The 18,135-nt window shown below is 45.1% G+C and overlaps 2 protein-coding genes across 3 annotated transcripts in view; both read right to left on the reverse strand.

Moving 5' to 3' along the window:
• Positions 1 to 10,455, reverse strand: part of srfb (serum response factor b) — a 21,058-nt gene extending 10,603 nt beyond the window's left edge. For both annotated transcript variants that reach the window (XM_041947085.1, XM_041947087.1), the window contains exons 1-2: positions 9,588 to 10,455; positions 5,892 to 6,158 (exon numbers count right to left, since the gene is read on the reverse strand). In XM_041947085.1, the coding sequence (XP_041803019.1) occupies positions 5,892 to 6,158; positions 9,588 to 10,235 (915 nt within the window). In that variant the 5' untranslated portion in view covers positions 10,236 to 10,455. The remainder of the gene's footprint in view (positions 1 to 5,891; positions 6,159 to 9,587) is intronic.
• Positions 10,456 to 12,958: 2,503 nt separating this feature from the next.
• The window catches only part of ptk7b (protein tyrosine kinase 7b), a 75,098-nt gene continuing 69,921 nt past the window's right edge, over positions 12,959 to 18,135 (reverse strand). Inside the window, exons 14-20 of the mRNA XM_041947327.1 lie at positions 17,801 to 18,001; positions 16,791 to 16,952; positions 16,385 to 16,617; positions 16,189 to 16,269; positions 15,442 to 15,593; positions 15,136 to 15,314; positions 12,959 to 14,904 (exon numbers count right to left, since the gene is read on the reverse strand). Coding sequence (XP_041803261.1) covers positions 14,744 to 14,904; positions 15,136 to 15,314; positions 15,442 to 15,593; positions 16,189 to 16,269; positions 16,385 to 16,617; positions 16,791 to 16,952; positions 17,801 to 18,001 — 1,169 coding nt within the window. The 3' untranslated portion in view covers positions 12,959 to 14,743. The remainder of the gene's footprint in view (positions 14,905 to 15,135; positions 15,315 to 15,441; positions 15,594 to 16,188; positions 16,270 to 16,384; positions 16,618 to 16,790; positions 16,953 to 17,800; positions 18,002 to 18,135) is intronic.

Genomic DNA, 18,135 nt, shown 5'->3' on the forward strand with positions numbered 1-18,135 from the left:
ATCATCCAGGTTTTTACCTATGGGGTAATCTGAGGGCCCAGTCACACCGCCAATATCCCTGTGACCTACATAGCGAGCTTCCACTGACCTACTGCTTTGTTTGACCATCTACCGTGTGTCTCCTGCTCGACTGGCCAGTCTATAAACAGCGCTGGCTTTTAGTTCAGAGTCAAGGCAGTGCACAGCAAACACAGGCCACAGAGGTGTCACGCATTCCTTCAGAGCGAGAGCAGAGGATCGCCTCTGATGCAGCCAAAGCTCCAGCAGGATCACTTCCTGCTTCGCTGCTGTCCATCTCCTGCTCCTCTGCACGCCGACACGCCATACCATCCCGAAAAATGTCACATTCAAATGCACAGGGAGTCTGATTGGTATATATGTCTATATATAATAGATTAGACATGAAATAAGAAGTCGATTCCTAATTTGAATGTATTTTCATAAGAGTCATTTTTTGAAAACGCTGTGATACGTATTTGTCACATACGATTAACTGATTCATTGAGAAAAATAACAAATTAATTAATAGTGAATATAATCGTTAGTTGCAGCCCTACAACATACAGAACCATATGTATTATTTTGCACATTTTTCTACTTGAGGGTATGAGTTGAGTTGGACACTCTGAATTAGGACCAGAGATATTTATACAACCCTGAGAGGAGTTGGTGAAGAGATTTTCTCTCATAAATACAAATTTGGCTTAAATTTCTTTAAGTTTTATCCCATATTCCTTTTTTTATGACTTGTTTTCAAATCAACGTCACTACTGCTCTCCTCACTTTGGGAAAAAACAGAAAAAACAAAACAACCGTGACCTGGGGAAACACACCACTTAGTATAATGAGGTACCAGGAGGTAACAAATGAAGTCACAATTTATAGTCGTGCAATGGCGAGCTGAGTCGTCTGGAATAAGCGATGGATCCTCTGCACTCGGCATGTAATGGAGGGTGCTGTCGAAGTAATCCATTTTACGAGAGGGGGACATTATTTTAGTCAACCTTATATACACACACACTCAGGAAATCTAGGGGTCTTTGGCTAGTTAGTGGTGCTGCAAAAACACAAAAAGGCTAAACATTTTCTTGCAGCGCTTTTAAAATTTTGTTCAATGTGCTGGTTTCTGAAATGTTGTGTTTTTAGCATCTATATATGGGGAAAGGATAAAAGCCCCCATTGCCCTCCTTCGCAGACATTATACGAAAGACCCCGTTTTAAAAAGGATGAGGAAATGAGAGTAATTAAGAAGAGAAGGACACAAGTGATTCCCTATTCATGAGGGATTAATCACTCCAAACTGAAGGTGACAACTGGCAGGCTCGTCCAGTGTTGGTTGGAGAGCCCATTGTGCAGTTTGCTGGTGCCTGGTCCTCGTCTAATCTCCCATTTGCTGGCTCCCATCTCCCAGTCTGTCACCCTGCCAGCAACATGGAATTTGCAGCTCCATTTGGGACTGCTAAAAAAGGCAAGGCAGCCCAAGTGGAGGAGGTGCAGCCAATGGCGGCTGACCTGTCCAGTTGCTTGCAGTAAAATAAGGGGGTGGAAAAGGGGGGGGGGGGGGGGTGACGGTGACATAACGTTGCTTTTCTCCCCTCTCACACAGCCAACATACTGCTCTCCCTCTGACACCACCACCAGCTCTCTCTTCATACAGTCTGTTCAGGAGCAGCCTTGTGATAAGAGCACATATCTGGGTAAATTAACTTTCCATTATCTCAGTGATTCTCTCGTCACGTACTTCGAGTCACTGCTCTGCCCTCACAACAGACAGGAAGACAGAGGAAAGCTGTCAAAAAGGCAAATACTTTATCTTTTCAAGCACAGTTCCACACGTAAAGCATCATTCTAGTATTTGTATATAGTTTGTCCATTAGGTCGTCTCAGCCAGAAAATGCCTGCACTGTAATCCTTGCGGGGACAATTGCGCCCGTCAAAGTACGTCCACTAGATGTGTGCGTGTTGGTTTGGATCTGAACTGACATGTTAAAGCACAAAACAAAGTAACTGATGGAGGCAGCAGTAGACCAACGACTGTGTTCTGTGGGGTAAATTCATGTTTTTGTCAAAGGAGTCTGGTGGCTTTGAACAGAGCGATGTCACGGCTGTTTCTGGTTCAACAAAAAGGAGAGGACGGGATCCCTTCCATAGTGCTGTCAGACACTTCCAAAAAATCTGAGCCTGTCAGGGGCAAAAACAAGCACTTGTAGTGGCCGTACTTTGAAGGGCGTTACAGCTATTGCTGCTTGTTCTGCGGCTGCCGGCCGAGGCGATCTGCTGCTCCAATTCCAGAACTTTTCCTCGTATCAGATATCAACAACAGAATTACCCTTTAAGACTGAATTAATTATCACAGCGCTTCAATTTCTCCAGGGAGACCAATTGAAATTCACAAATGTATGCGAGTGTAATATATTGAATAACGAGGCTGTCAAATTGGCCACAACACAGGGAAAACAAACATGTGAGCTGCTGTTCAGGACAGTGGCCTCAGTCTGGACAGTTTCACTGGGAAAGACTGAGCTGTGCTAATGAGGAGAACAACAAATAAACTTCACTGAGATTACAACAGAGAGAGAGAGAGAGGGAGGGAGAGAAAGACAGAGAGAGAGGGAGCGAGAGAGAGAGACAGAAAGAACAAGAGAGAGAGAGAGAAAGAAATACAGAGAGAGGGGAGAGAGAGAGAGGGAGAGGAAAAGAGGGAGAGACAGAGAGAGAGGGAGAGGAAAAGAGGGAGAGACAGAGAGAGAGGGAGAGGGGGGATGTGGGAGAAAACCAGAGGAGACTCGTACAGAGATTCTGTCCTAAGCTGGATCCTGTAAGCAGCAGTTGTGGGATTTGCCATCCCCTTCCAAAAATAACCCAAAAAGCGTAAAAACATCAGTACTGTGGGCACGAGTAATATCAGGAAGCAGCCACAGACGCTTTACACAATCCTGCTGAGGGATCCCACAATAATGACACCTGTGTCCTCTTTGTGGGGGATCATCACGCGACCTACCTCATTCACCTCTGGGTCAGACGTCACTTTTCCCAGAATGCCTTTCTACAGCCCTTGGAGGACAGTCTTGAGCTCGTTACCCTCAGCTGTTGGTTTTATGAACTCAATGTGTGCTGAGAGAGCAATAGCAATACAGAGCAAGTGAGTCACACACCTCAAATTTAAGGTTTTATCATCTTAAAAAGGCCACGATGCGCTTGTTTTGGTCTTTAGTTCTCTCTCTTTGTTACAAAGACCAAAGTCCCTGCCAGAGGGGCTCCTGAAGTGCCTGAAACGCCTCGTTCGTAGTCCAGCCTTCACTTCCGTTACTTGTCTGCGTCACTATGTAACACATTTGCATAAATCCCACCTACTGGATTGTTTTGGCATGTCCTCAAACAAGGCTAGCTATCGCACACAAGGCAGGGTTTAACGAGACGCTTGGCAATGTTGCACAACTTTGATTAGCACCCAGCAGCTAGCTTTCTCAGACCCTAACGCTCTAACATGATTAGTTTAATATTAACTAAAGGTGCCCAGATCCAACTCACCAGAGGGGACCGGCACTGACACTGGCATCATAGATCCAGATTAAACACTATTTCTTCATTGGTGTCATTAAAAGGGAATTTTGTGTTTCGCTAACATTTACATTCATTTTGTCATGACGGGTTTTTAGTGCCACGCATTATAAGTATTATTCCATTATTTCTGACAACATGCTAGGTACAGGATCAGTACTCTGTATTGATGGATCCCCTGAGTTTAGGCTTCATAATCAGTATCAGCAGAAAAAATGTCAGATCGGTGAAACCAATAAAACATCCTACATCCATCAAACTCCACTCTACCAGTGGTTGGGCCCATCAGCTATGATAAGAAAAAAAACTACACATAAATAACAAATGGAGCCAGTTACATCACCGATTGCTGTTGATATTTAAGTTTTTCCCATTTCCCTCTCTCTTTTAGTCCAGCAAGAGAAACGCAGGAAACAAAAACCCACAATTTCTACTGTCACATGACTTTACGAGCAATGCTTACAGCACTGAATCACGTCTGCTTCACTTATCTCCTGAGCCTCTTTTTTGCTTCTTCAACATGTCCTCCACTTCCTCCAGCAGCCTTTGCAAACCGTGAACTGTTTAGACTAGCCTGGACTGTATGTATGATATACCACTCTCTTGATGAATAGTGTCCAGACGCTGCAGAGATGCACGCAGCGACCGCTCGTCAGACCTACTGCGTAGAAATGATGCCTTGAAATCCAGGCCTCCGTGTCCCCCTGCCATGTCCTAACTGTAACAGCGCTGATCCTGACATGGATCACACAGGGACAGTTTCTCGTGCTTCCCTCTGTGAGCAGGGCTCACGGAGGCCCATGCTGCTCTCCCACAGTCATGACTGCAGCAGGGGGGGCAGAGGTCACAGCGTCCCTGTTCGCCGCCTAAACAGACAGTATGTGAAACGTGAAGTATTGCTCAAATGTTTCCATTCCACCTGCTCATATCTACATCCATACCTCTCCTCCATATCACTAAATGAGTGGGGGAGTGGGGGGGTGGGAGGGGGGGGATCACAGGACTCCAAAGACAGCTGCAGCTTATAAGGAATGTGAGGGGCCTCAGCCAAGAGAGCAGGCAGGGAAACCATACCATATATGGCAACACAGGCAGAATCTAATTTTTATCAATGAGCAGAGCGGGCATGAGAGTGGCTTAACATGCAAAGGTTGATCTCCCATGCTTGACGGTGTATGGTACGTGTTAGTTAGTGCCTTGTAAAAACAGCATGCTGGCAAACAGGCCTGGAATTGCCCGTCTTCAAAGGGGCGTCCTTAAGCCGTGTAAACAGCGGAGGGAATCTCGGCTTCCCGGCGCATGATGGCACGAAGGTGTGGACAGATAAGTGCGTCCACTGACGAATTTATCGCTTCATAATCGCTTAAAGTGGGAAATGCATGGGATGCAACACAGGGACGCATGCTGCTGCTTTTCAAGAGGGATGAGAGTAGGTCACACAAGCAAATAATAATAGGAATGCAGATTTCTTTGCAACACATCATCACCTAAATTCAACGTATTTCTGCCATGCTGGTTTTTAGATGGTTGACGAGCTCGACGAACTGCACAAAGTGCGTGATATAACGATATTTTCCAAAATGGAAGTTCTGTTCAACTGTCTCACTGTTTCATCCACCAACACAAGTCAGCTCCATCCCAAAACCGAAGATAAACACCGAAGTCCTCCATACAGCAGGCTGCACGTTTCTCATCCTAACACAACCCAGGCCCGCAGTGATTTATCTCCGAGGTGTTACGAGGCTTTCCTGGATGAGAGGTCAGAGAGGTAAAGTGCAGGCAGCTCCCTTTAGTAAGTGGGATAACACCCTACATTTGATCTGGCGCTCCCTGCACTGTACAGCACTTTGAAGCACTACCGAGACTTTCAGGTTTAATTTAAAAAATGAGCGTGTGCTCAGAACTAAACCGCGAGCCCAAAACACAGGCCTCGCATATTACAGGCAAAAGTTCAAAACTGTGTTTACAATAGGACAAAGATTATTTTCCACAACTGCTTGCGGGTTTGATACATTTGCTCTCCTCGTGTGCTAGTCTGGCCTTTTTTGGAGAGATTTCCCACTATATCCATTAGTGACTCTACGGTGCTTTAATCAAACCTTTTTTTTTATGAAATTTGCAGTGCAAAGCATGACAGTAGAAAGCAGACAGTCAGTGAGTCATAAAGACTTCAACTCGAGTGCCATTCTTGCTGAAAGCGGGGGAAAGGGCTGTGAGGACTGGGAGAGAAATGACTGCTTTCAAATTTGGGGAATCACAGCTACCATCATCCCAAAACAGACGGAGTGCGTTCTGAATTTTTCTTAACCTTTCCTGTTTCTGCCTCTAACCTTTGTGTCGCCCATGCTCTCCGACTCAGACACCTGGTAGGTGAGGTCCGTCTCCTCAAAGCCCGTGGCACTCATGCGCTGGTCCATGGAGGGGTCCGAGCGGGGTGGCGAGTCCGGCGAGTTGAGGCATGTTTGGATCAGGGCTTTGCCCGTCTCGCTCGTGATCATGGGTTGGAGTTTGCGGGTGGCGAAAGTGTAGACGTGGCCCGTTTCACTGGCCACAAGCAGCAGAACCTGGGTTCCCGTCAGGGTGGAGAGTTCGTAGGCCTGCGAAACAGAAAGAAGACAATTCAAGAATCTGACAGAGAGGATGGGCCAAGAATTCAAACATCAGAAAGACATTGTTCTCCAAATTGGGGCTTGGATTACCTTCATCTCACAGACAAAGTAATCTCTACTGGGAAGAGATTCCAAAGGTGAACCTCTGGAAAAAAAACAACCTAGCCAAGAAAACACTAAAACCCAAAAATACCCCTGTAGTGAACTCTGACGTATACCACAAATGAAGCTAAAATAACATGAGATAAGGCTCCCAGAATAGAGAGGGTGATATAGCTTAGAGACTGATTGTAGGGGGGGTGGGGGGAGGGGGTCTGTTAGTAACTCCAGTCTTGAAGGAGGACACAAGGAATCCTTCTCAACATGGAGAGGTGAGACGCGAGGCCACTCGCGCAGCCTGCCGCCTTGTCATTCATCATCACTCACATCCAAGCACTCCAGTGTGGAGGAAAAGCACAATGAGGTTCAACTCCATCCAACACACACACACACACACACACTCACACAAACCAGGGCTGCACTCAGAGTGAACTCCTGAGAAAGCCTTTTTATCTAAATGAGTCATAAGTTATGCGGAGGATGCTTCTGGTACAATGCCATTACCATCACCTTGGTGAGCACAGCACAGCCGCAGCTAGCTGATAAATGTGCCATTGTAAGCTGGAGTGCAACGCTCCGGCAGGCAGAGCAAGACGGAGGAGACGAATCACATTCAAATTTAAGGATTTTATTGAGCTGTTATAAAACAACGCGCGCTGGTCTACTCCACGGTGCCCTAACACTGTGTTCATTATGGGCCGTATCGGGCCGGCCCTCTATATCTGTGGGCACGCGCTGAAGCTGATCATAGAATTGTCTTTTGTGTAATAATGGGAGAGCGGAGCACAGAGAGGCTAATGATGAGCAGCCACTCAATGCCACGCCGCGCTCGTTTCACCTGAGCTACCTCAATCGTGTGGCGGTTTCTGGTGTGTGTGTACTGAAGGACGGTCTTATCTTAACTAATCTCTAACTGGTTCTACAATTCACTTCGCCTTCTGCTAATGCAGCAGTGCAGAAGCAGGTAATGAACTACACAGCTCCAGTCATAAACTCCTGTCTCCCTTGATTAGCTCTGCAGCAGTCACACAGTCTCTAAGAACGGGGCCTGATGTTTGGCCAGCATCCAATGCAGAAAAGGCCTCATTTGTCAACTTAAGTAAGCTCGGTGGCAGCACAAACTAGACCTACACAATGCTTTAATAAGTTTCCTCGCTCCGCTGATTCTCTCATAAATATTCATGACGGCAGGGTCAACTCTGGCTGTAATTGGTTCCTCTGTCACACAAAGCATCCCCATTAAGGCCATATACCAAATAAAGAAGGCACATGAGATGCAATCCTGGGTGCAAAGATATGTGCAGTTCAAATGAACAGAAAAAACATTTTGTGGCTTATTTTTCATCTTTTATCTCGTTTTGTCTGCTGGTACTGAGAACACTGGTCCCAAAGGCAGCCTTGTGGATACACGGTATCTAGCTGCTAGCTGGAAAGTCCCCCAGAGTCCAAGATCGTTTCTTCAAATTGCTCTTTTCTCATCTGAACAACTATTCAAAAGTCCCAAAAATACTTCAATCAAAATGATAGAAAAACACTAAAGTGCAGCAAGTGTTGACATTAAAGAGCTGGAGTCAGCGAATGTTCAAAATCAATCAGCTGCATTTGGTTCTGATGAATTTTCTGTCAACTAATCAATTGACTAATTGCTTCAGCAGCAACATCGCAGCAGGTCAGATCAGGTGTAAACAGGAAACCAGAGCCCTGGTGTTGTGCATGTTGCCTCACTTTCATGGCTTATTGAGGCATCTAAACGGAACAGAACCAGAATGTATGTCACTGACAACAACACCGTGCTTTTCCTTCTATGACAAGCCGAAATGAAAACAGTCTTATTGAACACAGCGACAGAAGGAGCGTGAATGAAAACATGTCCTTTTCTGGACAAATTATGGAACAAAAAAAAAAGGGAACCTCAAGCATTAATTGAGTAACCCTGCACCACAAATTGAACAGTTCATATTGTGCAAGCGTTTACATGCACGTAACCTAAATCCAGACGAGAAGAGAGCAAACAGGCCTGTGCTTCACTCACCACATCCTTCACTGTGAAACTGGGCTCATCCTAGAAACCAGTTTGAGCCCAGTCTACTATGAATCCTCCCACTCCACCCACTTGTCAATTTCTGTGATGGCTGACATAGTGTGGGCAACATTTTCAAAAATCTCCATGCGCACGCTGTGTCAAATAGTGTTCACGTTGCCAAGAGCCTACATAAAGACACCTCAGTTTCCACGACAACAGTCTGGGATACGTAAAAAAAAAAAAAAAGAAAAAAGATGCTGCAGAGTACAGGCGCTTCAAAGTAACACAAAGACAAATTAAAACTATCACACTACAAGAAGGCATTGCTTACAACTGTGTGTTTACTGTCATAATGAAAAATGGCCTCTTCTGGTCACCAGTTGACCTCGACTCCAAACAAACAATCAACTTCACACAGCAATACTTTGTGTGCTTTGGCTGGTGTCAAACTTAGCAGACGGTGATGGAGGCAATCCTGACTAACTTGAAGCAAGTTCTTTCATCTTCTCCGTCACCTGCTTAGAAATACACAAATCTGAGAGCGAGTCATCAGTGACTGGATGAGGCCTTGCATCAGAAGGGATGCATGCACAGCCAGTCTCCAGCTTCCCTCTTCTGTCCGAGTGCATGCTCCGACCGTCTCCTGAGCTGTTCCCCTGGGGTTTAGTCAGCTGTTGGAACCTACAGGCCCCCGCTGCTGCTCACCAACGCATGGCCGCCACCGCCTGCAAGCGAAGCCCTGCCTCACAGTGACACAGGAAACAGCCTGTGCACCGAGGGCTACTGATGGGGACACCTTCCATCAGTTCTACGCCTTTCTGTGCATATGAAGGTGCATGGATGTTGGTTTATCTGGGACTCTGTGTTCATGGGTCAGGCTGTGTGTGTGTGTGTGTGTGTGTGATAGTTGGGGTGGGCATGGTCATAAATAGAATCTGTCATTTGCTCAAGTCTATTTAAAGCACACTGCCTATCAAGAATGTTCTGACTTCCTCACATCCTGTCAGGCTGTTCGTCTTTTACAAGAAATAATTTACATTTTCTGAAAGTCAGTAGCCTCTAAATATAATGTGATGCCAGTTACCACAAGACCTCATGTCTTTACTGTTTATGATTTCCACGCAGCACTTTCCCCACACCTGTTAATTGTGCTGATCATTAAGGTGTAACCTCTACCTCATTGTTAATTCCATGAATGAATGAAGACACAGCACCATGTGTAACACTGCAGCATATTTAAGCCAAGACACACTAATCAAATGTCCCTGCAGTCCAAACACAGTCACCTGACTCACCTTTTTCATAATACCCGTCTTCCTCTTGCTGAAGGTGGTGTACCGCCTCAACTTGTTGTCAATAAATTCCATCTTTATCTTTACGCGCCCACGTGTCTTCTTCCCCGGCTTTGCCCCGGCGACCCCTCCGGGCACCATGCCGTAGCCTCCGGAAGGTACTCCCACCTCCTGCCCCGTCACCGCCGCTTCCATCTCCCTCTCCCGCTTCACCCCTCTCCTGCTGTCCCCGAGTGAACCCACCGGGTCATCATCATCCGCGGAGTCCGAGTCATTATCCGAGCCGCTGCACAGAGGCGCGCTCTCCCTGTCCGGGTCGAACCTGGCCCCATGAGGCAACACGACGCCGGTGTTTAACCCCACCATGTTGCCCTGGACGGCGGTCTGCAGAGGATTCACGCCAGTCCCGTTCCCCGGTCTCGCACCTCTCGGACCGCCTGGACCATTAGCGCCCAGCATCCCGACGGCGTCTCTTTCCCCCTGTCGCCCGGCAGCGCCGGCGCTGTCGCTGACCCCCGGTAAAGCTTGCCCTGCTCTGATCAAAACGGGACGGATCCCACCGCCGACAACCCCCGAACCGTGTCCTGTGGTACCTCTGCCTGAAGCTGAGCCGTTTCCAGATGGTGCCGATCCAACCCGGCTCGGTAACATTCTATTTACTGGACCGAGTGTCTCAACACCAGCCAAACAAGCTGGGGTCTTGTCGCGCTGCCTCGTTAAACGACTGATAAAATGCAAACACGCCCGGGCCACAAAATGTAAACAAACCAGGCCAGTTGGTGGTTTGGAGACGCCAGGAAATAACCGAGACAAACTTTCGAAAGTGATGCTGCCCCCAAGACCCTTCAACCCCGGATCACTTCGGTTCACCCTCCTCCTCTATTTCCAAAACTCCGAGCACTTTCTCAAAAAGGAAAACGCGAAGCGCGCTCTTGTTGTCGCTCCGCCATGTCACGTAGTCCGCACTGTAAGCCGAAAATAACGCAAATGTTTGGCTTTTGGCACCCATATATTTATTTTTACTCCATCAGTAGGGCAACATTTATCTCCTCACGGTTCAGGGAAGCATAAAAAACATCTAATTTTAAAGCAGCGTTTACGACAGCGGAGTGATATTACAACCTAGGAACTACTTCCCTCCTTATAAAGAGATACAATGTTTCCTTATATGGTGCTGTCTCTCCTTATTTGGTGAGTCACAGCGTCGCCTATTGATTGGTTGAGGATTATCTGAGTAGCGCTGTCATTGGTCGATAGGGCAGGCTCATTGGAATAAATACCAAAATGGTTGCGCTACCGACAACGTCACCGTGGACGGGCAGAGGCACCAAAATAACAGAACATCCAACTTCTTATTCCCCACAGGTTGCACTGTCATACCATAAACCACGTTTTCCCACGGTTTTTATGCCAAAACGTGTCGTTATTGATCTGTGTTGGCTGGAGGACTTTCTCCTCTGTCAGAGGAAATACTTGTTGAGTTCAGATGGGATTTTGTGCAGTGCTGCATTACTAAATTTAGATTAACTCAGTCAGATGTGCATCAGGTCACTTCAGGTACTACGTTATTCCAACAATCACACGTATAGGTTCTTATTTTGTTTGTGTGTGTGTGCATCGTATACCTACCTTTTCCTAACACACTAAATACAACGAAGACTAGACCTGTACCACACTAACACACTGACTGCTGTTCACACGCTGCACGCAACATGAATATGGTCTATAAGTATTTGCAACAACTATTTTTAAAGTATGCAAGTTGCATTCAACATGCTGCTGTGCCACATTGTAACCCTGCAGATTTAACTTGTCATGCCAGGACGAGCACAGGTGTTACTAACAACATTAATGATCTGTTCGAGCGTCCCAGTAAGTGGTGACAGCGTGACAGCATGAACAATAAGACCCTGACACTGAAGCAGCTAAATGGAATCCAGCCATCATTAACTGTATTACTTACACATTTTCTTCTACTGTTGTGACATGTCTTCTGCAGAAAAAGGACTATCGCAGTGAAATCTATCAAAAGACTCCCTGGTGTACTTATCTGAAGGGTTAGAAATGATGCAGTAAACACCACCCATCTGGTACTCCAGGCAGGTTAAAACAAATGCAACATAATGTGGTGTTTGAAAAGGGTTTTTAACACTCTGGATATTGATTCAAGCGTATGGGCTTTTACCAGACAATGTGCTCCCTGAGGTGTAAATGCCCTTGGAAAAAAGTGGCCACAATATCCCTAGTATTGAATCAGCTGACGTTTCGTGATTTGTCCCCAGTTTGTCAAATGAGTAAGTAAAATTTAACAGACACTGAATGGCAAAAAAGTTGAATTTGAGCCTCTTCATCCTTCACTATATATGTGCAGAAGATCACCAAGCTGCCACATATGCTACGATGTAGGCAAATCTCTCATATCTACAGTGAACTGCTGAAGTTGCCTGTGAGCACCAAATAAAATGTGACATTTCAAATAAAGACATTAAGATCAGAACAAAGGACATTGTTACTAATCCAAGACAATATGGACTCTTAAGTGAATCCATTTCCTAGCTATAAAATGCTGTGTTAGTGTTTTACTACAAACAGATTAATGGAGAACCTGTTAGCACACTTTCATGGTCAGGTTTAAAGAGACCGACAGAAGATATGTAGCTCCCCCCAGTGGTTACTGGGAGAATTTACTGGATTAACAGTGGGATAGAGGGACTGTGACTGTAGGTGGTTTTACAGGACAATGCAGTTGTTTTACATATTACAGCCCATCCAGTCTAAACTGCATATTCTCTCTAATACTTCTGACTTTTTATTAAGGCGTTCCATCAGTTCTGAGATTGATTTGGTACCTACAGGCACCTGTTATTTACAGTCTGAAAATCAACAGACTTGCTTGAGGTAGGTAATCCACCTCAGGACATATCATCACATTTATTATTTTTACTGAACATTATATTGTTTGTCTTGCAGCTGCAAGCAGGAGCCTTCATGAAAACTCTGCAAGCAGCAACATTCTGGATGAAGGAAGCTAATAAATTCCCATGATTCTTTTCCGAGCAATTTGGTTTGAATACCCAGCAATATGGATTTAATGTGTTTCAGTAGCTGAATACTAAGATCTTTGAATTTTACTTACATACATGACCATGGAAGAGTTTCTGAAGTGGTTTCTGCTTCCACCTGCATTACCACACAAACTGGGAGTGAAAAGCTTCTTCGAAAGGGACATATCATATCATTCAAGCTTCAATACAGTGAAAGTTGATTTTCATACAAGACTAAAAGAGAAAAAAAACCCCCAACAACTGAATATTTTGGAAGCCGTTAGTGAAGTGGTTTTTGACTATGTACAGTATTAATCACAACACACTGGGTACAAACACTGTGAACCTTTATTGACAGCAGCATGTATACTTTTGTATATATCTGTGATTATTGTGAACATTTGCTGAAGCAGATTAAAAAAGACATCGGTGTGAGTGCCTAGCATTCATAAAAACATTACACTAAAAACAACGTATAAAAACAAGTTCATAAACAAAGGCCATTGCATTTGATTAGATAATGTAACAAAAAAAAAAAAATAAAATAAAAAGGGAAAACAGTTAAGATAATCCTTCATTTACCAGGCACTTAAACGAGTACTGGTGACCAGCAGTCACTCCTCTGACCTCCTTTGTACTTTGTGTTAGCAGATTCAGCTGAACCAGACTGAACGCACATTGAGATGGACCATGAGAATGATTTCATCAGAGAAGTACCTTCCTATTATAAACATAGTTAAAAAAAACAGGACCTTCATCATAAATAAACAGGCACCTGCATGACCTACTACACAACATGATAGAGATAACAAGGGATATTCTTTTAAGTGAAGTTAGTGCATGGCTTCTACATTATGTACACATTGCCTGGTGTGATGGTCCACTTTGCAGCATTGCACAAAACAACTGGACCGGGAGGGAAACTGTGATTGGACCTCTGAACAAATTATGATGCAGGTTAAACACAGTGATAGGCTGCATCCCCGCAACTGAGACAACATGACAATGTTGGTGTGGTATAACGGATATTCTTACCCATAGGTCGTGACCAATAAGCACCTCCAAGTTAATACATGAACAGAACACACTCATAAAAAACGGCCACACTGGCACAATCTCATCTATTCAATAATGTTCCTTGGCTATAAACTTGATCTTTTTTTATGTTCCTGAAGTGTTACCGTAACACGGATTACTTTTTCCACAAGTCCCCTCGCGGCGCGAACCACAAGCGTTACAGACGGCGAACCTTCATGCAAACCCCGTTCCTCTTCTTCTTCGAACGTACACTGGAGCATGGGAACAGTTCCGTGGTGCGCGCACACACACACACACACACACACACACACACACACACACACACACACACACACACACACACACACACACACACACTTTGGAGGATGGTGATGGGTCCTTGGTGGACAGAGACTCGAGGTGTCTCCTCCATTGTGAGGGTGACGGACTCAGGATGCAGATGAACACACCACTGGTTGATGGAATATTGAAGCTTCACTGTCCCACTGAAGACACATTATTTCCCACTTTCCCTTCAATATTCTTTCTAGTTTCATGAGAAAACACAGAGGACTTGAGAGAGCAGTCAACCTAAGTTTCAGGGGTATTTCCTAAACTTCAGACCAATAATCTGTTTTGATAAAAGCACTGTATCGAACATCCCTACAGAGCAGTTGGAGGTCTGGGTGAGTGTGTGTGCGGAGGGGTAGAGGCACTGAGGTTGTGAGGCTCCGTGAAACAAAGTGTCTCTGGGACAGAGCGGCCGCAGACAGGCAGGCAGGGTCACAGTGGAACCACAGACTGGGACTCGAAGGAGAAGGGGAGGTGGGGGGGTCGTCCATGCTGCGGTTAAGGCAAAAGTAAACTCCTGGCACTGCTCACAAGAAGCCATTCACACAAACATGAGTGCGTTTCCACTGATAGAGCAAAGAAGTCTTCTCCACACACCCACTGTTTGAAATGCATATTATAAAAAAAGTGTTCTCTCCTCAACCCTCTTCCCTGAAATGTGTGAGACTAATAATCCAGCATTCCTGTCTTTATTTTGGGGGAAGGGGGTTGGTCAAAGTTCCCCTCTGATGTGGGGCCGTGGTCGTCTCAGACTTTGCTGTCAGAGGGCAGGTCTCCCAGGGCGTGCACGATTTCAGTGAAGGAGGGGCGCTCTTTGAGGCTTAGCGCCCAGCAGCGGGCCATGAGCTTGTAGATTTTGGAGGGGCATCCGTCTGGAATGGGCAGCTTCAGCTTCCCTGTCTGCAGGGCTACAGGGGCGGAGAGAGGGGGGTCAATCCAATCAGAAAGAAAAAGATATGGCTGTTCGATTGCTACATTTAATGGATATTCTGTTACTCCCCTCAAGAACTGATTACACACCACCTCTTTAATTTACATTCAAACACATCTAATGATCAATAGGGGCCTGTTTTATCTTGAAATTAATCAGAATGAATCAGAAACTGGACTAAAAAGGAGCTGCTGAGCGTCGTACTGACCTTCCAGCGTCTCATCATCGCTGAGTTTGGTGTATGGCATTTCCCCGTGACTGAACACTTCCCACATCAACACTCCAAAGGCCCACACGTCAGACTTGGTGGAGAAGTCGTCCTCAAACACAGACTCTGATGGGAGCCAGCGCAGCGGGATCCATGCCTGTCTGTAGTGATAGTACTCACTACGCGCACAAGAGAGATGACAAGGAGGTGGAAACAACTCTAATTATCCAGATGAGCAGAGATGTAATTGCAATAGCTGAATAAAGCAGCTGATTATTGTCACATCAAGTTCCTTCTCTAGCAGACCTGTTGTAGACGTCCTTGCTGAGGCTGAGCGACGACACTTTCACGCGCCTCTGACTGTTGATCAGGCAGTTTCGGGCGGCGAGGTCTTTGTGAACGAAACGGTGATTGGACAGATGCTCCATCCCGTGAGCCACCTGTGCACAGATGGAAACCTGAAGGACAAGAGGAAAAAACAGAAAAAAACTGTCAGGGTCAAGTGACTTTGATATAACAATATAATTATCAAGGCTTTTCCTTGTTTGCATCAGTTTTCATTTTGGAAAAAAAAAAAAAGTCTCCTCTGGTTGCCCAGCAACCTCACAGTCACAAGACGTCAAGGGACAAGAGATTAATTGTCCAGCACACAACTCCAGCAAAACTGTGACTTCTAATTTCTTCACTTTTTGTTTTGCTTAAACAAAGAAGATATAATGTTAATTAGTAAGTTTGGAAAGGTCCCCATGTTTGGTCTTTATGCTATTCTACGCTAACCATCTGTTGGCTGTAGCTTCATATTTAGCGTACAGACATGAGAGCTACTGATCTTATCAAACTCTCAAGAAACTTAGCAAATAAGCGAGTTTTCAAAAATGTCTACATATTATTATTACTATTATAAATATTACTATTGAGGGACTCACAAGGAATAAGACAACTTGCAATGATATTCATATGCTTAAGCTGACATACATTTCTTTTATTATTGCATGGTAGATGGTGTGCAGGATGCTGTGAGCTGTCAATCAGGGTACAGCTTTCAACACTTACTTTGGTCTTGGTGCTGATTGGCTGAGACTTGACCTTGTCATCTTTGCTTTTGGAAATTCGTAGGAACTGCTTTAGGTCTCCCTGATATGATAAAAGCATAAAAGAGAACATTATATCAGGTCAAAATACATATATATAATTTTTCAATCCTTATAAATGTGTGTGTGTGTGTGTTTCCATGTTTCTGTGTGATTACCAGGTCATAGTACTCTAGGATCATGTAGTGGGGCTCTGCCTCCCTACACAGGCCCAACAGGCGGACGACGTTGGGGTGGCTGAGCTTGGCGAACATTTCAGCCTCACGGCGGAAGTCGAGCTGGAGCTGTTCGTCTCTGGTCTGCAGGCTCTTCACCAAGACCACCGTCTCCTCCTCGCCCTCCTCGATACCTTTAGCTTTGCATAGCAGCACCTCACCAAACTCACCTTTACCTGAACACACATTCAGAGTGAACGTCAGAGCAGAAAGAAATGCTGTACATCGTTGATTTATGGGGCGAACACACCATCATGTTACAGCTTTGAGATCAGGTCACTTCACACCAGAGCACGAGGACCTTCACTCTGCTAACACACACAGAAGAGAAGAGTAGAAATGAGACTACCTAAAGTAGTGATGGTTTGGAGGTTTGCTCGAGGAAAGTGGAGCTTATCATTGTTAACATGGCTGTGGCGTTTCTCGGTTGTTGCCATGGTGCCCATGTTGGTGAGTGCCACCTCTTCCTGGATCTCAGCGGTGGTGTGGCCATTTTGTTGAATGGCCCCTCCTGATAAACACAACACACATCCCACAGGGTCAAAGGTCATAGACAAAGAGCAGATCTCAGCAGGTATTAGAGTTCACTGTAAATGTAACGTGTATCCAGATAGAGAGCAATTCAGTCATTAATGCCTTGTTAAAAAAAACAACAACAACAAACAAATGCAATACTTGTTGCTCTGCTCAGCTGAATCTAAGGTAATCATCAAAGAAGATAGTTAACAAAGAACAAGATTTCAATCAATGTGGAGCAAAGATGTTGAGAAAAAAGATTTCAGCAGGGGGTCTGCACAGATCTCACCCGCTCTGTCCCAATTTCACATTGTGTACTAACTGCACATACACACTATATATTAATCTCTATAGCATACTGTTTTAGCAGTTAGCCATCATGCTGTCAAATGTAATCAAACTGCGACTCTGGAATGTCACGACCAACGAAGCTTCATAAAGACAAAGCAAAATGTTTTTCAAAAAATGTGATTGTAATTGTAACTGTAATTTCTTGTGTTTTGAGATGTTCCAGGACCTGTTTCACCATCATTCACAATTACATTTGGTTATTTCCAGACACTACACACTCACAAATCCCCCCAAATCTGCTCAGAGTTAGTTTATCTGTGTGAAATTGAGACACAGCTAATGTCTGTCTCGTCAAATTTGATTTGGACCTGTGGCATGCCACATGTTAAATGCAATACCCAGGATGGACACAAGATGGCAGCAAATATCCTACACTTTTCTACACTGCTTTGGGAACCATGGAGTTGGGGGAACATCAGCAGAGGCTCCTGGCTGATTTTACAACCGCCTGACCACAAACCAAAAACATTCTTCTCCATCAAGCATTAGTACCATTGAGACACTCCATCTCAGGCTCCTCTCCGTCCTGGCCTTTCTGCAGTCTCTTGGCGTTGCGTCTCTTTTTGCAGTAGAACATGAGTCCCAGCACTACAATGATGTAAGCCACAGCTGCTCCCACAGACAGGCCGATGGTTTGGATCATCTTGTAAGGAGCCTTGTCGCCATCTTCATCAAAGGAATGCACTGGTTTGTCTGTTGGACACAGGCAGCGGTTATGGTCAACTAAAACGCTCCGAAAAATTAAAGGATGTGTCATCTTTAACGCATCCAAGTCTTCAATCAACATCACATACTCAGTTAAAGTAGCCATGAAGCAAAAGCTAAAA

Source organism: Chelmon rostratus, chromosome 11, assembly GCF_017976325.1.
Source record: "Chelmon rostratus isolate fCheRos1 chromosome 11, fCheRos1.pri, whole genome shotgun sequence".
NCBI lineage: Eukaryota > Metazoa > Chordata > Actinopteri > Chaetodontiformes > Chaetodontidae > Chelmon > Chelmon rostratus.